This window comes from Octopus sinensis, linkage group LG10, assembly GCF_006345805.1.
Source record: "Octopus sinensis linkage group LG10, ASM634580v1, whole genome shotgun sequence".
NCBI classification, from domain to species: Eukaryota; Metazoa; Mollusca; class Cephalopoda; order Octopoda; family Octopodidae; genus Octopus; species Octopus sinensis.
Genome location: NC_043006.1, coordinates 48,984,132 through 49,005,494, shown reverse-complemented (window position 1 = coordinate 49,005,494; position 21,363 = coordinate 48,984,132). Strand labels below are relative to the sequence as shown.

The 21,363-nt window shown below is 37.7% G+C and overlaps 1 protein-coding gene across 3 annotated transcripts in view; it reads left to right on the top strand.

Moving 5' to 3' along the window:
* Positions 1-21,363, top strand: part of LOC115216438 (protein FAM214A) — a 230,286-nt gene that overhangs the window by 98,148 nt on the left and 110,775 nt on the right. For 2 of the 3 annotated variants that reach the window (XM_029785774.2, XM_036506630.1), the window contains one exon: positions 19,001-19,102. The exons of the other annotated variant lie outside the window; for it this stretch is intronic. In XM_029785774.2, the coding sequence (XP_029641634.1) occupies positions 19,054-19,102 (49 nt within the window). In that variant the 5' untranslated portion in view covers positions 19,001-19,053. The remainder of the gene's footprint in view (positions 1-19,000; positions 19,103-21,363) is intronic. 3 annotated transcript variants of the gene reach the window in all.

Sequence of the window (21,363 nt, the reverse complement as noted above, 5' to 3'; positions counted from 1 at the left end):
GCTCGAGAATGCAACACAGCCCGGTCTGGGAATCGAACTTGCTACCTCATGATTGTGAGCCAGATGCACTAACTACTGAGCCACGCACCTTCACTATCAAAGGGAAAAAATAGGTTTTCATAGGGCCAACACCCTTATCTAGAAAAAGCGAAGTTACAGAAATATCAATGACAATAAAAAAAAAACATCAAGAACTGGGCAAGGAATGCCATCTCTTGGGGAAACACATGACATGATTCAACAAAATAAACCAACATTTGCATTATGCATCAGACCCTGACTTGGATCCCATGAAGGGGTGTGTAAGAGAGGATACCCTTAAAAATAGCTGCAACTGGGATACTGAGGTAGAGCTGCAAAAGCAGGAATCTAATTGGAGAGAAGCAGAAAAGACATCCCAGGATCGATAACCATGGGGAAAAATTGTCAACGGCCTATATTCTAAAAGGATCAAAGGGCTGGATGGAATAATCGATTCTTCTGCAAATATTTAGGTGTGGTCTTTGGTCTGAGGAAATCTTCCTCCCTTCTTTCCACCAGGTTTGGAGCCTCTGAAACGGGTTGAAGGACATGGCTTTCTCCTTTTCTGGTTAAGCCATTAATTAACTGAATTAGGGAAGCACTCCGTCGGTTACGACGACGAGGGTTCCGGTTGATCCGAATCAACGGAACAGCCTGCTCGTGAAATTAACGTGCAAGTGGCTGAGCACTCCACAGACACGTGCACCCTTAACGTAGTTCTCGGGGATATTCAGCGTGACGCAGAGAGTGACAAGGCCGGCTCTTTGAAATACAGGTACAACAGAAATAGGAAGTAAGAGTGAGAGAAAGTTGTGGTGAAAGAGTACAGCAGGGATCACCACCATCCCCTGCCGGAGCCTCGTAGAGCTTTAGGTGTTTTCGCTCAATAAACACTCACAACGCCCGGTCTGGGAATTGAAACCGCGATCCTATGACCGCGAGTCCACTGCCCTAACCACTGGGCCATTGCGCCTCCACAATTAACTGAATACTGTCAGGTATTTTATCAGCTACTCAAATATTTTTTGCTATTTTGTTGTCCTTAATTAGTTAAGTGGGGAACATTTCATGAGCGAGGGTCAACTGTACTTACTGCTTTGCATCTAATCAGCCTTGATCAAGAAGTAAGCTTTGATCAAAGCCATTCTGGCCATGACCTTCCTGTCTATTTAATATATCAGGGATGACAATGTTATCCAATGTATACTGCTTTGTTTAAGCAGGACGGGTGCGATTTGAGGCATATATGACTGCTATTTCTAATAGCATGAGCAACTACATAGAGCCCAATGGCAAACCTACTTTTATTGTTTTTTAGCTTAGCACATCAAAATATTAATTTCTTTAATAATCCTATTATTAAAGTGTCATTTTACATGTATTTTAGTTTTAGATGAATACTTATAGATAAGCTTATTATATATAAAATGATATTGCAAGGAGATTTTTATTTTGTTCTTTATTGAAAGTCTATAAATCTATCCACACGTCATTTAATATCTCACCTCCTGTGACATGTCACTGCTGACATGTACTGTCATAGGTTCATGATCACAGACACAGTCTCCCGGGGGGGGGGGGGGGGTTCAGAGAACTACATTGAGACAGGCAGTGGGATGGATAGACGAGGAGAGACAGTCTAAGAAAGCAAATCTCAATAGCAACAGTTGAAACTATTTCTAATATTATTATTGCATGTGGTCAATAATTCTTCCATTGGGAATCTTCTTGATTTTAGAAACAGCAAAGAATTATTATTCAGTCAGAGTAACAGACTCTCTCACTGCTTGTACAATAAATTATTTGGAAGAATGGCTAATGTTGTGTTTATACAGAGATAATGGGTTTAGTGTCTGAAATCTGAAACAAAAGACAAGCAATCACATACATTGATAAGGAAGCTTAATTTACAAACACATAGCAGTTATTTAAGGGAGAAACTTTGTAAAAGAAACATCAGAATATGTATAAGAAAGAGTTGGGTGGTTTATGAATGTTGATTTGCATAAAGATCTGTAGATGCCTTTCGTTACAATGGGTGTTAAATGATGTGATAAATGATACATTTTAACATCTGAATGGCCATAAAGGAAAATAGCATTTTCCTTTTTATTTTAGGAAAAGTGATGATAGACTCAAATATTCAAAAAGAGATATTCTTGCACAAGTAGCTTATATGTACTCTGTGTGTGTGTGCTTATTATTGTATAAAAGTTTATCAGAAATCAATGAGAGAAATAAATTCTTTGAAATTTTTTATTATTTAAAAAATTTTTTCTCAATGATGAAAGCAATCTATGAAATCAGCACACTGTCAAGGTCAACTTTGTCTTTTATCCTTTTGGGGTCAATAAAATAAGGATCAGTCAAGCACTAGGGTTGATGTAATTGACTAGCTCCTCTTCCCAAAATTTCAGGTTTTGCGGCTATAGCAGAAAAGATTATTATTATTATTATTATTATTATTATTATTATTATTATTATTAAGAAGTAAGGTGGTGAGCTGGCAGAATCATTAGCTTGCCAGGCAAAAAGCTTAGTGGCAATTTCGTCTGTCTTTATGTCCTGAGTTCAAATTCTGCTGAGGCCAACTTCGCCTTTCATCTTTTCAGGGTTGATAAAATAAGTACCAGCTAATGATTGAGGTAATCGACTTACTCCTCCTTACAGATTGCTTACAAATAGAATTTAAAAAAAACCCAAAAAAACGAGAATTTTAAAAAATGGTCACGCAAGTGTTACACATCAAGAAGTAGCCAGATGCGTGACCTTATTTCATGCTGTGACAAACACTGAACCAGTCTGTTATAGGGTTTTATTGCACAGATGGGTTACTGTCAACAACGGGACAAACAATATGCAAATTAGTTATGGATCTGAGTATGTAATCATCCACAACAGCTTTGGCTATGGTTAGCGCGACAACAACGTAACTGATGTTTCAAGTTAAAACCTGCATTGTAGTAACTAGGATCATGTCTAGTGAAGCATGCACAGCTAATTTTCCCACCAACAGGCAGAAGGAGAAAAACAAAAGATTATAAGTACATAGCAGATAATTAATGTCCCACCTTAGTATAATTTGCCTCAGCTTCCTACCCTCACCTCTATTTATTTTGAACTTTTATTCTAGTACAACATTTTTTGGATTATACATGCATAAATAGTACTATGATAGATGGTTCAGCACAGCTATACAATCCTTGTAATATGTCATATAAGCAGACATTAAAATGAGAATACTAATAAATTCACTTTCTCAATAACTAGAAAGAAATGCCTTCTAGTCAAACCAATTTTGACAGACCATAATTTTAAAACAGATAATTGGATATCTGACCTTCCAAAATCAACAGAATTTCCTATATATTGCTATTTTGTTTTTCGTATCTTTGTTAGTAATTGTTTTCATTTTTCTTTCTTTCTTTCTTTCTTTTTTTTTTATTTGTTAAAGATTCATCTTCTGTGCAAATTGATATTCCCATTTTACTGTTAGTAACATCAATTGTTAGGAATCTGTTTTTCTTTTTTTTTTTATAACTTCCTTCTTTTTTCTTTCTTTCATCTTTCCTTCTTCCTTTCTTTCTTTCTTTCTGATTTAGTCTCTCATAAACTTCAGGATAGTTAGTATTTCCAAAATGTTCACATGACCAGCGGAACAGATGGTGATCTTTCTCAAGTAATTACCCTTATTGTTGATGTGAGGTTAATATGACTAATATTATATCTTTCTCACTTAAGCCCTTCGCTCCCTATTTCTTTCAAAACTTTCCTCCATTTTTCTCACTTTTGGGTTATCTTTTCTTCTCTCCAGTTGAATCCTTCCTTTTTCAGCTCTGTTTCTGTATTCTGCCTTCAGTTATTTTTAGCGCATCCCCTTTCATCCACTTTTGTTGCATGTTCCAGATCCCTTGTGAGTGGCTGTGTGGTAAGTAGCTTGCTTACGAACCGCATGGTTCCAGGTTCAGTTCCACTGCGTGGCACCTTGGGCAAGTGTCTCCTACTATAGCTTCAGACCAACCAAAGCCTTGTGAGTGGATTTGGTAGACGGAAACTGAAAGAAGCCTGTCGTATGTGTGTGTGTGTGTTTGTCCTCCCAACATTGCTCGACAACTGATGTTGGTGTGTTTACGTCCCCGTAATTTAGTGGTTTGGCAAAAGAGACCGATAGAATAAGTACTAGGCTTACAAAGAATAAGTCCTGGGGTCGATTTGTTCGACAAAAGGCGGTGCTCCAGCATGGCCACAGTCAAATGACTGAAACAAGTAAAAGAGTAAAAGAGTATGCCAGTTGAAATGCTTAATGACATTTTGCTTGTCTTCACGTTCTGAGTTCAAATTCCACTGAGGTCGACTTTACTTTTCATCCCATTGGGGTCAATAAAATAAGTATCAGTTGAGCACTAGGGTCAGTGTAATCAATGTGTCCCTCTCCTCAAATTGCTGGTCGTGTGCCAAAATTTGAAACCAAGTTGGCAAGATGGCAGAATCGTTAGCATGCTGGGCAAAATGTTTAGCAGGATTTTGTCCGTCTTTATGTTCTGAGTTTGAATTCCTCCAAGGTGGACTTTGTCTTTCATCCTTCTGGGGTCAATGAAATAAATACCAGTCAAGTAACTGACTAGTCCCTCTCCTCAAATTCCAGGCCTTGGTGCCTGCGAGCTGGCAGAATTGTTAGCACACTGGACAAAATGCTTAGTGGTATTTCACCTGTTGCTACATTCTGAGTTCAAATTCTGCTGAGGTCGACTTTGCCTTTCATCCTTTCAGGGTCGATAAATTGAGTACCAGTTGAGTACTAGAGTCAATATAATCGACTAGTCCCCTTACCCCAAGTTTCAGGCCTTGTTCCTATAGTTAACAGTATTATTATTGTTGAGTGAGAGAGCAGTAAAATATACGAAGCCCAGTATACCCATCATGACTACCTGTTTGATCAGAGTAGTGAAGGCAGACGTATTGTTTTCAGTCGTGTTTGTTTGTTTGTGGACAAAATATTTCAAGAACTGCTGGATGGATTCAGATGAAACTTTCAGGGATGTTTGGCCTCGTAACTGGCACAAAATGATTAGAAAATTGGGATCGATCCGGTACCAGACAAGGATTCTGGATTGCTTTTCTGTTTTTTTTACTTAATATTTGAGCGTGGTTGAGTTCATTTTTACTATTCTCGTTTGTGAGAGCAGTCAAGTTTGTTTCATATATTCTCACTTTAAAAATCATCTCTGGCTAATTGTTGAGAGGATGTTGGTGTTGCCTTGGCAGAGGTTTGTGCTCTCTGAGTGCTCTTATTATTATCATTATTATTATTATTATCATTATTATTATTATTATTATTATTATTATTATTATTATTATTATTATTAATGCTTTTTACTAATTTTTATAACATGTTCATTGAAGTTAGACAAATCCAGTAGTTGATATTATATGAAATTTATTTGATAGATTTTTTTTACAAGAAACTTTTATACATCTATCCATTCATCCTTCTGTCCATCCATCCATTCATCCATGCATGCATGCATACATACATACATATATACATACATACATACTTCTTTATGTATGAAACTCTACAAAACACTGACATTCCAAACAACTTGTAAGAGGACTGGGCCTTGTGTTGCAGGATGTTTGACGTGTTAACCGACATTGTGTTAAACGGAGGTATTTTACAGAATACTGGGGTGTTCTGTGGAATGTTTAGCATTTTGTTGGCAACAAATGAAGCTTACTTCATTTTGACCTTATATACTTTATGTATGGATTTTAATAGAATGCCTGGGTGGTAAATTAGCAGTTGTTACAGCTTAGGACAAAACGTTTTTTATGGTATTTGATCTGGCTCTTTGTACTCTGGCTTCAAAACAGGCCAAGGTTAACTTTACTTTTGTCATTTTTGGAGTTGATAAAATAATGTACTGATTGACCCAGGGTAGTGGTCTCTAGCAGAATTGTTTGGGTATTGATCTGGATGTCTTTGAGTGTTTGTTATACTTCTCTGTGTTTTGAGGTCTTGGGCGTTCTAAGGTCTTAATTCATTACCTGGGTTAACACCACCACCAGCTGATCTTTGGATGTTTTTAGCAGGTGCTACTTTGTTACTATTGACTGATCATTGGATGCCTTTAACAGGGGCCATTCTGTCACCACTACCTGATCTTTGGATGCCTTCAGTGGAGTCCATTCAGTTGCAAGTATTTGGGCCAGATGTCTGGTTTGAGGATAATTTACTCCCTTCATTCTAGTAGTCTTGATGGCCTCGAAGAGAAATGTAAATGGTCATGGTGCTGTCCTTCCCTTTCTGACCAAACAGTAAAAAAAAAAGTTTGTAGAATGTCTCGCATATTTAAGTTAAAGAATAACATAACCAGGTGACTTGGATCACATATATTGATGGATTGTAATCTGTGACATAACATAAAAACTCTTTTACTTGTTTCAGTCATTTGACTGTGGCCATGGTGGAGCACCACTTTAAAGAGTTTAGTTGAACAAATTCACCCCAGTATTTATTTTCCAGAGCTGGCATTTATTTTATTGGCCTCTTTTTCCAAACTACTAAGTTATGGTGCTATAAACAAACTAGCACCAGTTGGTGCATCATCGGTGGTGGCAGAATCATGGTTGGCGACGGCGGCGGCGGCGTTTAATGTCTGTTGTCCATGTTGACATGGGTTGGATGGTTTGACTGAGGTTGGTAAGCTGAGGGGCTGCATGGTTGGTATGGCTGGATGCCCTCCTTAATGCCAACCACTCTAAGAGTGTAATTTTTTCGTGCCACCAGCATAGGTGCCAGTTGTGTAACACCAGTATCTACCATAACTATGATTTCACTTGGCTTGATGGGTTTTCTTCTCAAGCACGGCATATTGCCAAAGATCTTGGTCATTTGTCATTGCCTCTGTGAAGCCCAATACTTGAAAGGTGCCTTTTATGTGCCACCAGCATGGGTGATAGTTATGCAACACCAGCATCAGCCACACTGCCGCTGTGAGGCTCAACACCTGAAAGGTGTCTTTTGCATGCCAGTTATGTGACACTGACATATAGGATGGGCTTCTTTCAGTTTCTTATTTCTTTACTACCCACAAGGGGCTAAACACAGAAGGGACAAACAAGGACAGACAAAGGGATTAAGTCATTTACATCGACCCCAGTGCATAACTCGTACTTAATTTATCGACCCCAAAAGGATGAAAGGCAAAGTCGACCTCGGTGGAATTTGAACGTAGCAGCAGACAAAATACCTATTTCTTTACTACCCACAAGGGGCTAAACACAGAGAGGACAAACAAGGACAGACAAACGGATTAAGTCGATTATATCGACCCCAGTGCATAACTGGTACTTATTTAATTGACCCTGAAAGGATGAAAGGCAAAGTCGACCTCGGCGGAATTTGAACTCAGAATGTAGCAGTAGACAAAATACTGTTAAGCATTTCGCCCGGTGTGCTAAAGTTTCTGCCAGCTTTCCACCTTTCAGTTTCTGTCTACCAAAGCTAGTCACAAGGCTTTGGTAGGCCCAAGGCTGTTGTAGAAGTCACTTGTCCATTGTGTCGCACAGTGGGACTGAAAAAAAACCCACAACCATATCTGCTTCACACAACACACACATATATAATAGGTTACTGAACACCACTCTTCTTTGAAGTAAATAGACAGCAAAATGGCCATGGTTAGCATAACAACAATGACAACAACATAACTAATGTTTTTCATTGAAGCCTATACTGTAATGACTAAAGAGAGACCATGTCTAGTGATGTATGCACAACTAATTTTCCCACCAATGGGGAAAAAATCTAAGTGTATTCTAGATAAGTAGTGACTATTATACTGTTCTTCTTTAGAATAAAGTGAAAGTGGAGTGACCATGGTTTAAGTAATAACAATAGATACTTGATTGGTGTTTCAAGTCTAAACCTGCATCTTAATGATGAAAGAGAGACCATGTCTAAGAAATATGTTTGTATGTGTAATGTAATGTGTATGTAATGTAATGTGTGGGTACGTATATGTAATGTGGTGGTGATGGTGGTGGTGTGTGTGTGTGTTTGTGTGTATAGTGTATGTGTGTATGTGGTTAAGAAGTTTGCTTCAGAATCCATGGTTCGGAGATAGAAAGAATTTTCAGCCATAGTAAGATCTGCCTCAACAAGTTTCATTTGACTATACAAGCATGGTGAGGAGAATGATGATGATATATCAATTAACTTTTAGCACACTTAAGGTGAATCATGTTGCTGTGTTTTCTCCCCTCTCAATGTGACACAATGCAGCTGCAGCTACAGGGGAGAAAACTCATACAACGACATTATTTGATTAAGTATGCTAAAGGTTAGGGATATGAAGGCAAGGAAGGTATCTGATCCATTAGGAGTAAAAGCAGAGAAGCTGGAAATGTCTGATGGAGTTGGGCTTTAGCTAGTCACTTGAAAAGTCATATGGTGGTGCAAAAAGGTTTCAAACCCATTGATTGGTTTGCAGCATCATTGTCAACTACTATGAGAGTGAAGGAAATGTATGAAAGAAAGGAAATTACTGACTCAGGTCAGTCATGAGACAAATAAAGCCTTAGTAAGGAAACAAGGAAAAAAATATTGATACTATCAGTGGAATGGTTGTACTTGAAGTGCAGAAAAGGTGTAGGTTGAAACTATGAATGCACAAAGTTGTAGAGGAATCACAAGGAGGCTAATAGAGACAGCAGGCTTAGTATGTGACAGATGCTCAGAAGTAATAAACATTAAAAGTACATTCTAAATAGTTTCTTGAAACTGTGCTGATGGCTCTCAAAAGGTAGTTGATAGCTTCTGTTACGAAGGCAATCTAATTGGCTATGGAAAATATAGTATCCAGAATAAGAATGGAATAGAAAAAGGTCTGAGTGCATTTACCTATGCTGGTAACAGAAAAAAGTTTTTCTCTCAGTGTAGAGAGTAGATTGTATGATGCTTATATATGAAGTGTGGTGTTGCATTATAGTGAAATGTAGGTTCTGAATGCAGAGGATTTGCAAAGGCTAGAAAGAAATGAAACAACACTATTGAAATGTGTGTAGTAATGTTTTGAGCTATCCATTCCTTTTTATTTACTAGATATTACTTTTTATGAAATTCTGAAGAATCATGTGTTTGTTATAAAAGAAACCCAACAAAGTATGTGAAAATTGATCGATAGATGCCAGCATGATTACCGTCTTATGAAAGATTGATTATAGAAAGATGATGAAATGATTATCATTTAACTCCATTCTTTGAAATATATAATAATGATAATGATAATAATAATAATAATAATTATTATTATTATTATTATTATTATTTAAAACAATGTGATTTATCTCCATGCAACTTAACTTCATAGGCTTGTTTCAGGAACTTAGCTCATTGGGCTCAGATAGCCATCTGAGCTCAGTAAGCTAGATTCCTATGAGGAGTCTACCAGACATTTTGGACTAAATCAAACTCTTTTAAGTAATAATATATGTAACTCCTACTAAATGTATTGAGTGCTTCATTTTATTTTTGCCCATTCACTTGTGTATGTATATATATATACTGATAAAAGTGGTAAGACAACAAAAGAATGAAAGAGACCTCGATATTATGTAAATAGAGGAATTTATCTGTAAATGTAATATGTGACAATTATTCGATAGCCATGATAAAACTCCTGAGTTTTGGATGTCAGGGTGGAAATCCATGCGGCCATCTCTTCAGTTATCTGGCCATCGGATGGCTGGATAACTGAAGAGATGGCGGCATGGATTTCCACCCTGACATCCAGAATTCGGAGTTTTATCATGGCTACCGAATAATTGTCACATATTACATTTACAGATATATATATATATATATATATATATATAGCATAAGGAACTATACTGACTAAAAATAAGTTGTGATAGTTATAGTTCAATATTTGATTGTGTATTTTTAATTATTGACACTTAATTTCATAAACTGTGAAATTATTATCTGAACTTCATCTCTTTCATAGTATCAAAAAGACCCAAAAACCCTCAAACTATATTGGACAGGAAAGTTTTTGAATTGGTTACAATGTTAAAACTGTATGAGCTTAAGCTTACGGATGGAGTTGGGGGCGGAATTTGATCTACTGTCATTGTTCTATCATAGGAAAAGAGGAAATATGATATATTACCATAAAACAGCAATTGTCAACCTCATTATGGAAAACAAACTTAGAATTCCATCAATCATCTGTGAGAGGTCATTCACATAAGTTATTCAAGAAGTGATTCAGAAAGCTAATAAAGCAACTGACTTTTTTTTTTCTATTTTTCATTTGCTTTTAAGTAGGGTAGGTGCAAACAGCTAAACCCGCATTACCAATTTAGGATGTCAAAGCTGGAAACTGCCAACTCAATAAAGAACAAACTTGACTGGTATATAAATATTAAGAGAACAGTAAATTTAAAATGTCATTCTGATTTTATTTGCTGCTGAAAGAAAGAAAAAAAGAAAAAGAAAAAAAATGGAAATTGAATGATAATGCTATTTAGCCCTAGGTCAACTGCAATCTAATAAAACCTGTGATCAAAAGCATTCCTCACTGTCTTTTATTTTTTTTTTTTTATTAAAAACAAAATTTTTTAGACATAATCTATCTAGGTGCAGATACTCATTTTGCAACCACGTGCTTTCAGGTTCAGTCCCACTGTATGGCACCTTGTGCTGTGAGTGAATTTTGTTGATGGAAACTGTAAGGAAGCCCACTGTGTGTACCTTTATGTTATGTTTGTCCCTCATCACCACTCTAGAACTGGTGTTGGTTTCTTTGTGGCCTCTTAACTTAGCAGTTTTTGAGAAAACTTTATATTTACAAAGTTATTTCGTGTTAAAGTTGTTGTATTTCAGTAATTTCAACCAATCAACAACGTGTATTCAGCAGAATAAATTTACTGCTGTTGTTTGTCAACAACAACAACTTCCGGTGGTGTAACTAAACACTATAACCTAAAGGGGTCCATAGATAAGAGACAATGGTTGAGAATCTCCTTCTCTCATTGGCTCCTATAAGACAATGCTTTACTGGAAGGTAGAGATTTTGCCATTGTTGATTAACTCCTTATAATTTAAACTCAACAGGCTATATAGCATACAGTGTGGAATAACAGATAGTGATTTCTCGCTGCGGCACAAATTCGCATCTGATTGGAAAATAATGGAGCACAAATGAGCTAAATGAAAAGTTAAGTGCAAGAGAATTTGGATGTATCATGTCTTAGATGGAGTGGTGTCTTCCATTTTGATAGTTGCTTTCACTACATTTCAGCTGTGTACATTCCAGCCTTATTCAGACATCTTGCATTGCCTGGGATCGAACTCAGAATTTCTAGGTGCCAGCACTGCATTAACCAGTTCCTTTATCCACTGTGGTATACCTGTAGGTAGTACAGTCACCTAGAAGTCGCGAGTTCAATCTCAGACCAGGAACTAAGGTGAATCGCAAGACATTTGAAGAAAGCTGGAACACACACAGCCAAAACATAATGAAAGCAACAACAAAGATGAGCACACCACTTTGACATTTACATAATATAAAATTCTTCATTTCAAAAATATAGGTTTGAATTAGAGATAGCGTGCAAGAGAGAACAATTTGCTAATAGGCAATGAACGGCAAAGTTGACCTTGGAAGAATTTGAACTCAGAATGTAAAGCTGGAAGAGACTCTGTGAAGCATTTTGTCTGATGTGTCCATGATTCTGCCAGCTTGCCATCTTGATAATATACAATATTCTTTTATTCTTCTATTTGTTTCAGTCATTTGACTGTGGCCATGCTGGAGCACTGCCTTTAGTCGAACAAACCAACCCCAGGACTTATTCATTGTAAGCCTAGTACTTATTCGATTGTTCTCTTTTGCTAAACCACTAAGTGATGGGGACGTAAACACACCAGCATTGGTTGTCAAGCGATGGAGTGGGGAACAAGCACAGACACACACACATATATGACAGGCTTCTTTCAGTTTCCGTCTACCAAATCTACTCACAAGGCTTTGGTTGATCTGAAGCTAATAGGTGCCATGCAGTGGGACTGAACCCAGAACCATGTGGTTGGTAAGCAAGCCACTTATCACACAGCCTCTCCTACACCTAGCTATTTACCACATAGCCACACAAAATCTCTTTCTAAGTTGGTATTTCTAACAGGGTTTCTAGCAATAATTATTTCAAAATCTTTTTTGCCACAAGGGCAGCTTGGGGAAGGTGGGTACAAGTCAATTATATCGACTCTAGTGTTCAACTGGTACTTATTTTATCGATCCCGAAAAGATGAAAGGCAAAGTCGACCTTGGTGGAATTTAAACTCAGGACGTAGCAATGGATGAAATACCTCTAACCCTTTTGTCTGGCATGCTAATGATTCTGCCAGCTTGCCGCCTTAGTTTTTTTAGCAATAATAAAAGTATTTTTGATGAAAGCAGAGAAAAGCATTTCTCAGATATTTCAGTTTTCTATTTAATGTTCCATTGTGTTTTTTTTTTTTTTTTTATAGAAATTGTATTTCAAACTTGTGTTTCATATTTTATTATATTTTTTAAAATGGAAACTACAATTTAAAATTTTTTTCCATTTCATTTTTTGTTAGACTTTTTCTTTTACTAGTTTGTAAAGAGAATAGAAAGATTAGATTTACTGATAGTTTTTGTCTGCTTTCAAATACTAAAGTTTTAAAAGCACTCTGTCTACAGATAACTGCATAGCACCTTAGGCACGTTTCTTCTAATATAACTGAGGATCCACCATAGCTTTGTGGACTTTAGTAGACAGAAGCTTTATGGAATCCTTTGGAAGGTGTGTTCCTTATCCTTGGGTGGTAGACCTAATATGTCATGAGGGTTTAACACCAGTGCTCACCTTTGAGTGGATCTGAGTAATGGAACAGCTTGCTCATGAAATTAATATGTAAGAGGCTGAGCACTTAACAGACATGTGTACTCTTAACATAGTTCTTAGGGAGATTCAGCATGACACAGAATGTGACAGGGCTGGCTCTTTGAAATACTGGTACAACTCATTTTTGTCAGCAGAGTGGACTGGCAATATAAAATAAAATGTCTTGCTCAAGGAAACAACACTGCTGGGGACTGAACTCATGACATTATAACCATGAGCCAAATGCTCTAACCATTAAGCCACATGCCCTCACATTATTAAAGATATCAATGTAATAGAATCATTAGAATGTTGGAGAGAATGCCAAGCAGGTACTTGTTCTGGCTCTCTGCACTCTGAGTTCAAAAGTTCAAATCCTGTAGAGATGGGCTTTACCTTTCATCCTTTATGGGTTGATAAATACATTTCCAGTCAGTTCAGTAGTAAGAACCTTCCTTCTATCTGTCTGTCTGTCTCTTTATCTATATATCTCTCTCTCTTTCTCTCTTGAGGAAATTGGTTGTGGTGAGACTGCCATGTTTAAATGCCCAAGACATATCATATATCAACACATGCCTCTCGACTCCATCAGAAGTGGAGGCTCAATGCAAAGTGGATATTATTAGCAACACTCCTGTGCTGCTGGAAAGCTGAGTTCTTGCATATTTGCTTGTGTCACATTTTTGGCATATATTTCTTCTCCTTCATCCCTTCCTTCAACTATGGTTAAGTAACACTAGGTAAAAATATAAATATTTAAAAAAAAATATGAATATGAAGACTTTATGAGTGAGAGGTGTAAAATATCTCAACCAGCCACTTAAATTACTTTAGTAGGGATTAACTAACCACACACACACACACACACCTCTAAGTCTCTTTTCCCCCCTCAACATACCAACATAGTTTGCCTCTTTTGTTGTCCTGATTTTTTTTCCCATTTCTGATAATTTATCTCATGGAGACATATTCTATTCATTAGTTTTGAGTCAGTGTTTGTCAGTATTGTGTATGTGTGAATAAGTGCATGTTAGTGTTGTTGTTTTATAAAGTAGTCGCAGGGGAAGAGTAGGCTCAAGTGTTTTGTAGTCTCTCCTACACTGGTGAGATGAACGGGGCTGATGCTTAATCTAAACAGTTCAGATGATGTTTTGTGTATTTGTTTAATCCTAGATTGAGCAAACCTATGATCAAAGACTGTTGTTGTTTAATCTTAGCTCAACTCTGATTCAGCAGTCCTGTGATCAAAAGTTGTTGCTGAAGTTTAAATCCCAGCTCAACTCTGATCGATCAAACCTGTGATAAAACGTTGGTGTTACTGTTGAACCCCAGCTCAATTCCATTGCGTAGGCTAATGATCAAAATTTGATTTTGTTGATGTTTAACTTGAGCTCTCAACTCTGACTAAGCAAACCTATGATGAAAGGTATTCCAGCTGTGACCATCACAACTTTCCTTAGCATATATGTTAAGGACTACACCAATTAATTTATCCTTTCCTTATTTAACCCTTTCGTTACTGTATTTATTTTGAGATGCTCTGTGTTTCTCTCAATTATTTTAAATATAACAAAGAATTTAGTAAAATAATTTAGTTATTCAGCTAGTGTTAGGAACATAAATTGTGACTAAGGTTTGGTGGAAGATTTTAATTCAAAACTTATGAAAATAAGACATTTGTACTCAGAGCCAGGGTTGGTTTCAGCTGAGTTGGTAACAAAAGGGTTAAGAAGTTAGAATTAGTGACTATTTCTAGCAGGTTGAGTAACCTTGTAGAGGCTCCCTACATGACTCTTATTGGTCATGATAGTATTGTTTATTTGTGTTTAAGTGTGTGTGTGTGTTAGTGTTTGCTTACAATACGTATTGTTTTATATTCACTGTATATTTATTTATTCATGATGGTGAAACATTAGTGTTTGTCTATCCTAGTATTAATATTATTTTGTTTAAAGTGTTTACAATGATTCCTTTATATTTAACACCCACCTTCCTACAAGTAGTTTACAGTAGATTGTCAGAAATTTAAGAATGTCAAGTGTCCTCTCTCTCTCTCTCTCTCTCTCTCTCTCTCTCTCTCTCTCTCTCTCTCTCTCTCTGTCCCATGATTTTTTTTTTTTCCTCTTAAATATTTTTAATGTGAGTGAGTGTTGTTATGTGTTATAGTTTTCAGGTCGTATAATAAGCATTCAGTACTTTTTAAGTGCTGATGCGTAGGTGTTTATATTTGTAGTGAATGTGAAATTTATAGGGTTCTCATTAATTGTGTTTAATTTTTCAGTAGAATGTACAAAGGAAAGTAGGAAGTTTGAAATGATACGAATGTTTTCTTGGTTTTGAGGTGTACAAGTAAGCCATTTGATATGAGGTAATGTTTAAGGTGTGGTTCCACATGTTTTGACTCCTGTGTGTGTGTGTGTCTCATCTTATTTAGTTTGTTTCAGTTATTGGGCTGTGGGCCTTTCTGGGGCACAGCCTTGAAGGGTTTAGTCAAACAAGTCAACCGATAGTTTTTAAATCTAGTACTTATTCTATGTCACTCTCTTTTGCCAGACTGCTAAGTTATACAGACGTAAACAAACCAGCACTAGTTGTCAAGTGATAGTGGTGGGGGACAAACACAATAACATGCATGCATGCGCGTGCATGCACACACACACACACACATAAGAGAGAGAGAGAGAGAGAGAGAGAGAGAAAGAGAGAAAGAGAGAGAGAAAGTTCCTTAGTCTTCATTTTCCAGATTCACCCAGAAAGCATTGATTAGCCTGGTGCTATACTTGATGACACTTGCTCGAGGTGCCATGCTGTGGAATTGAACTTGAAGCCATGTGGTTACAAAGTGATCTTCTTAATTACACATCTATACCTGCACTGATATCTATCTGTCTGTTCATCTATCTATCTATCTATCTATCTATCTATCTATCTATCTATCTATCTATCTATCTATATAACTATGCATCCATTTATATCTATCTGTCTGTCTATCTATCTATCTATCTATCTATCTATATATCTATCTCCATCCACCTATCTGTCTATCCCCATCTTTCTATCTATCCATCCATCCATCCATCCATTCATCAACCAATCAATCAATCAATCAATCTGTATGTAGGCGTTTGTGTGTAAGATGTCACCAGAATATGCTGTCATGTTTATGTATTACACATAGAGGTGGGTGCAGTTGAGCTGTGTAAAAAAAAAATCAGTGCTGATGCACTTTTTGATGGTGATGCTTTGAAGTGTTGTTGCTGTTTTGCTCTTTAACTCCAGGTCAGGCCTTCACCCCAACCTCCTAGTAAAGCAAACATATGATCAAAGAGCATTCCAGTCATCACCATCCCATCTTTTGCTCTGACATAGTCATACTTTTTAAACTGTATTCTGCTTCCTATTTTGAATTTTTAAGATGGTTGGGTGTGGCTTTGAAAGAGATTTGGTGGCTCTTTCAAACAGACCACATGACTATTTCCTTGTTGGCGTTGCTCACTTTCAGGAGTGGAGGGCAGGCTGTGGTTGTTGTTGTTGTTGTTGAGTGGTGGTTTAGTAACCTCACTTAATTTTCATTATTGATGACATGGGTCACAATATGTTGAATCAATATGATTAGTCAACTATGTAGTAGAAGCAATAAGGCAGCAAGCTGGCAGAAATGTTAGCATGCTGGGCGAAATGCTTAGCGGTATTTCGTCTGCTGTTACGTTCTGAGTTCAAATTCTGCCACAGTCAACTTTGCCTTTCATCTTTTCGGGGTCGATAAATTAAGTACCAGTTGCACACTGGGGTTGATGTAATTGACTTAATCCCTTTGTCTGTCCTTGTTTATCCTCTCTATGTTTAGCCACTTGTGGTCAATAAAGAAATAAGAAGCAATTATTTCTCTTACTGAATGCCATAAAATGAGAGTTAAGCACTGGGCCTTAAAAAAAGAACACACACTCCTGTTGTTTGTGCTAAGGTCTTTCTTTATCACAGTATTGACCAGACCATCACATGTCTTGATTGCGCCATTCTTTTCCATCTTGATCCAGATTGCTCAACTAAATCATCTTTCCATTGTCATGAAGGCCTTCCAAGGGCATTTTCCAGTTTCTTAGATATCAATTGGAAACTGCATGCATCCGTCTGTTGTCTGTGAACCTTGCAACATGTCCAATTCATTAGAACTTGTGTTTTTGGTTCTCTGCTCCATTCTAAAATTATTTTGAATATGCTCTCTTAATGATATTCCTGTCTTAACCCATTTGCATTCAAACCAGCCATTTCCAGCCAGAATACCTGTTTTATGTTTAAAGTGGCTGGATCTGGCCTCTCATACCTATTCTACAATGTGGTTCTGAAATATACAATCAATTGTCAAAATCCTGAAGCTCTGAAATGATGCATGATTAATTCAAAGCAATATGAATAAATAAGTATTTAAAAAGCATCCAGTCCAGTCCATCCGTCCACACTGTAAAGTGGTTGGCATTTGGAAGGGCATCCAGCTGTTAAAACCATGCCAAAACCAGCTGTGCTGGTGCTAGGTAAAAAGCACTCAACCCACTCTGTGGAATGGATGGTGCTAGGAAGGGCATCCAGCTATGAAAAATTCTATGCCAAAACAGACACAGAAGTGTAGTGCAAGCTTCTGCCTGGCTAGTTCCTGTCAAACTGTCCAACCCATGCCAGCATGGAAAGAGGATGTCAGTTGATGGTGACGATGGTGATACATTTGACAGAATAATCTGAATTTGCTAAAGGGTTAATAAAGTATGCAAATTATATGGGTGCAGGCATGGCTATGTGGTTAAGAATTCTACTTTGCAACCATGAAGTCCTGATTTCATTTTCATTGTGTGACATCTTAGGTAATTTAAAAAAAAAATTTCTCTTGCTTTGAGCCAATCTTGTGAGTGAAATTTGAAGGCAGAAACTATGCAGATGCTCATCATATACACATATCCACATCATAGGTATGTGTGTGTGTATGCTTTTTCTGTGTGTCTGTCTCTACTTCTTTCTATACTCTTTTACTTGTTTCAGTCATTTGACTGCAGCCATACTGGAGCACTGCCTTTAGTTGAGCAAATCGATCCAAGGACTTATTCTTTGTAAGTCTAGTACTTATTCTATCGGTCTCTTTTGCCAAACCGCTAAGTTACAGAGACGTAAACACACCAGCATCGGTTGTCAAGCGATGTTGGGGGGACAGACACACAAACACACACACAGATGTATATATATACTTATACATATATACGACGGGCTTCTTTCAGTTTCCGTCTACCAAATCCACTCACGAGGCTTTGGTCGGCCCGAGGCTATAGTAGAAGACACTTGGCCAAGATGCCACGCAGTGGGACTGAACCCAGAACAATGTGGTTGGTAAGCAAGCTACTTACCACACAGCCACTCCTGGCACTGTGCCAATGAGCAATAAGAACAATAACACTAGCAACAAACACAACCACAATCACAACAACAAACAACAAATAGGAGAGAAAGAGAGAGAGAGAGAGGGAGGGAGGGAGAGAGAGAGAGAGAGAGATGAAAGAACCTGTGTCACTCTCACACCACTCATATCTAAACGGACACTTCAACATCACTTCCACAACCATATTTTACAACAGTGGTCCCTCCTTGTCTTCCTCCTCCTCCTTTTCTTCTTCCTCATCTTCCTCCTTCTCTTCCTCGTCTTCCTCCTCCTTCTCTTCCTCGTCTTCTTCCTCCTCGTCATCCTCCTCCTCCTCATTTCCCCTTCCTCCTTTTCGTCCTCCTCTACTTCCTCTTCCTCCTCTCATCCTCCTGTTCATCCTCCTCTGCCTTTCCTCTTCCTCCTTTTCACCCCTCCCCCTCCACATCCTCCCTTCCACCTCCTCTCATCCTCCTCTACCCCTCCTCCTCTTCCGCATCCTCCCCTTCCTCCTCCTTCTCCTCCTCGTCAGTCACTACTACTGCCACCACCACTGTCGTTGTCATCCTCATCATCATCAGTAATAATAATAATAATAATAATAATAATTGCAATATTGATGGTAATAATAACAATTCTTTTTTTTATATTTTATTGCAGGTAAGCTGGAAATTTTATGAACGATTTTTTTTCTTTTTAAATTCATCACAACTATGCCCCCCACCCAACTCTGCTGGATCTATATAACCATGGGCACTACAGGTATGTAACTTGTTATTGGTAATCTCTGAAGTAGTGCATGTGAGCTATTCATCATTATCATCATCATCATTTAACATCCGTTTTTCCATGCTGGCATGGGTTGGACGGTTTGACAAAGGCTGGCAAGCCGAGGGGGCTGTAAGTAGAAGACATTTGCCCAAGGTGCCACGCAGTGGGACTGAACTCGGAACCACACAGCCATGAAAGGAATGCCATCTACAAATTGTTGTTGTCTTCATTATTGTTGTCACCACCATCTTTGTTATTAGCATCATCATTGTCACCAAAAAAATTGCCAAAAAAATTCCCTGAATCATTTGATCTGCTTGGAAGAGCAGGCAAATCACACCGTACCATCTTAAAAATAGGGACACTTTGGAAATTGTATTTCTGAAAGAAAGGCAGGCTGGTCACAGCTGGAATGACTTTGAATGTAGGTTTGCTTGATCAGGGCTGACCAGGAGCTATGATTGAGCAGCTCTATGTTCAAAGGTGTTCAAGCTATCTATGACCATCTCATCCTTTTTCAGGCATAGTGTATCTTAGACTACATCTTCCATTGTGTCCTCCCCCATTTAAGATTGTAGGTTACAAACTGAGGAAGATTTGGCTACTATTTTTAGCATGTTGTTCACCTGCACGGAAGAATTCATAAGAATGTACAGAAAATCTTGTTAATATGGTTGGGTTAACATTTTTTTTTGTTCTCCATTTTCAACTCTATTATGCATTTTATTAGTGACTTTCCTTTGTTGATCACTCGCTCACTCAAACCATGGTTCAGTCACCCTCAAGTTATCTTCAACACTCTTCATTTCAGTTACACTCATTGAGAAGAACCTAACCAGAAAGGTTGTAATGTACTTGCTTTCCACTAAGAGTAGAAGTAAAGTGCAACAGCTCTTACTGGGAAATTAAACAAGGTCACAAAGAAACTTATCTTGCTTTACTGCACACTAGCAACACATATACAATGTTTTTATTGTTCTCTTCGGCAGCAATGTATAATTTATTGCACAAAACTGCACCGTCTGAGTCAATATGCAGCAATGCAATTCCTTGGAATGCTATTTGTAATGCAACAGTAAACTGCAGATAGCTGGGAAACTGCAGAATATCCAGTTAATGCATTATTTTAACAGCCACTGCTGCATTCTTGTTGTCTAGCTTTCAGAATTCCAGTTGATTTAATGATAACTATTGTACCCAGGTGGGGGTTGTTAATGTTGTACTGTGAAGACAAGATCCTGGCAAGCTTTGTCAGCAACTCGGATTTCATTCTTGGCTAAAGCAACTTCATTTCACTTGTATTGCTATTACTTTGGAGCTGGGATGGAAGAGTTCTTAGCCCTCATTGCGCTGAGTAACTTTTTACTGGTGATCTAACATGCTAATTATATGCAAATCTCTTCTAGCAACCTCTTTCCATTGGGCAGTAAAAACAAATGTGTGTAATACGTCATATGAAATATGGAGAATTTTGGCAAGTGCCCTACTGCTGAAAATGAGCCAACCCGGTTCTATATCTCAAGTGTACATGCATGGAACTGAGTATACTCGGTTCCTACACAGTAAAGTATAAGCTGGGAATTCTTTAAGTTGTGGGGTTTGAACTGCAAATTCTTAAGAATCTGCATTAGGTTCGTCTGTGCTGAGAAAAATAAGGAATCTTTAGTTTTACAAATTTATAGGTTTGCAATGTTTTTGTTGCAAATCTATGAATTGACTGTTTTGCTCATATGGCTTAAACCATTTCTTTTTAGTGCGGGTCTATGGGGACTTTTTCAGTAGGCTGTTTCAATTTTGATTCATCATCATCATCATCAATATGTTTTCCATGCTGGCATGTGTTGGGCAGTTTGACAGGTGTCTGCTAGCCAGAGGAAGGCATCAGACTCCAGTGTCAGCTTTGACATGGTTTCAATGACTGGATCCTTTTCTAATACCAACAGAGTCTTTTGGGTACAGCACTAGTGAAGTTACCTTGTAAATTGCAAGACAAAACCCCACAACTTAGGGATGTGGTGTGTAGTATTTAGGGAGGCAGTTTTATGTCAGGTATTGAGAGGTTAAAGCATGATGGAGCACGGGAACAGGTGTCTGATTATGGTTAACATTTTCACTCATGAACAAGTGTTCCTCATCCCTGTATTAATTGCAAACATGAGCATCGCAACATGCATTTCTTTGCCTTTGTTTACTTTCCCTTCAGAGAAATAGTCCTAATGTCACTTGACTTGTTGAATATAACAATCAATTTT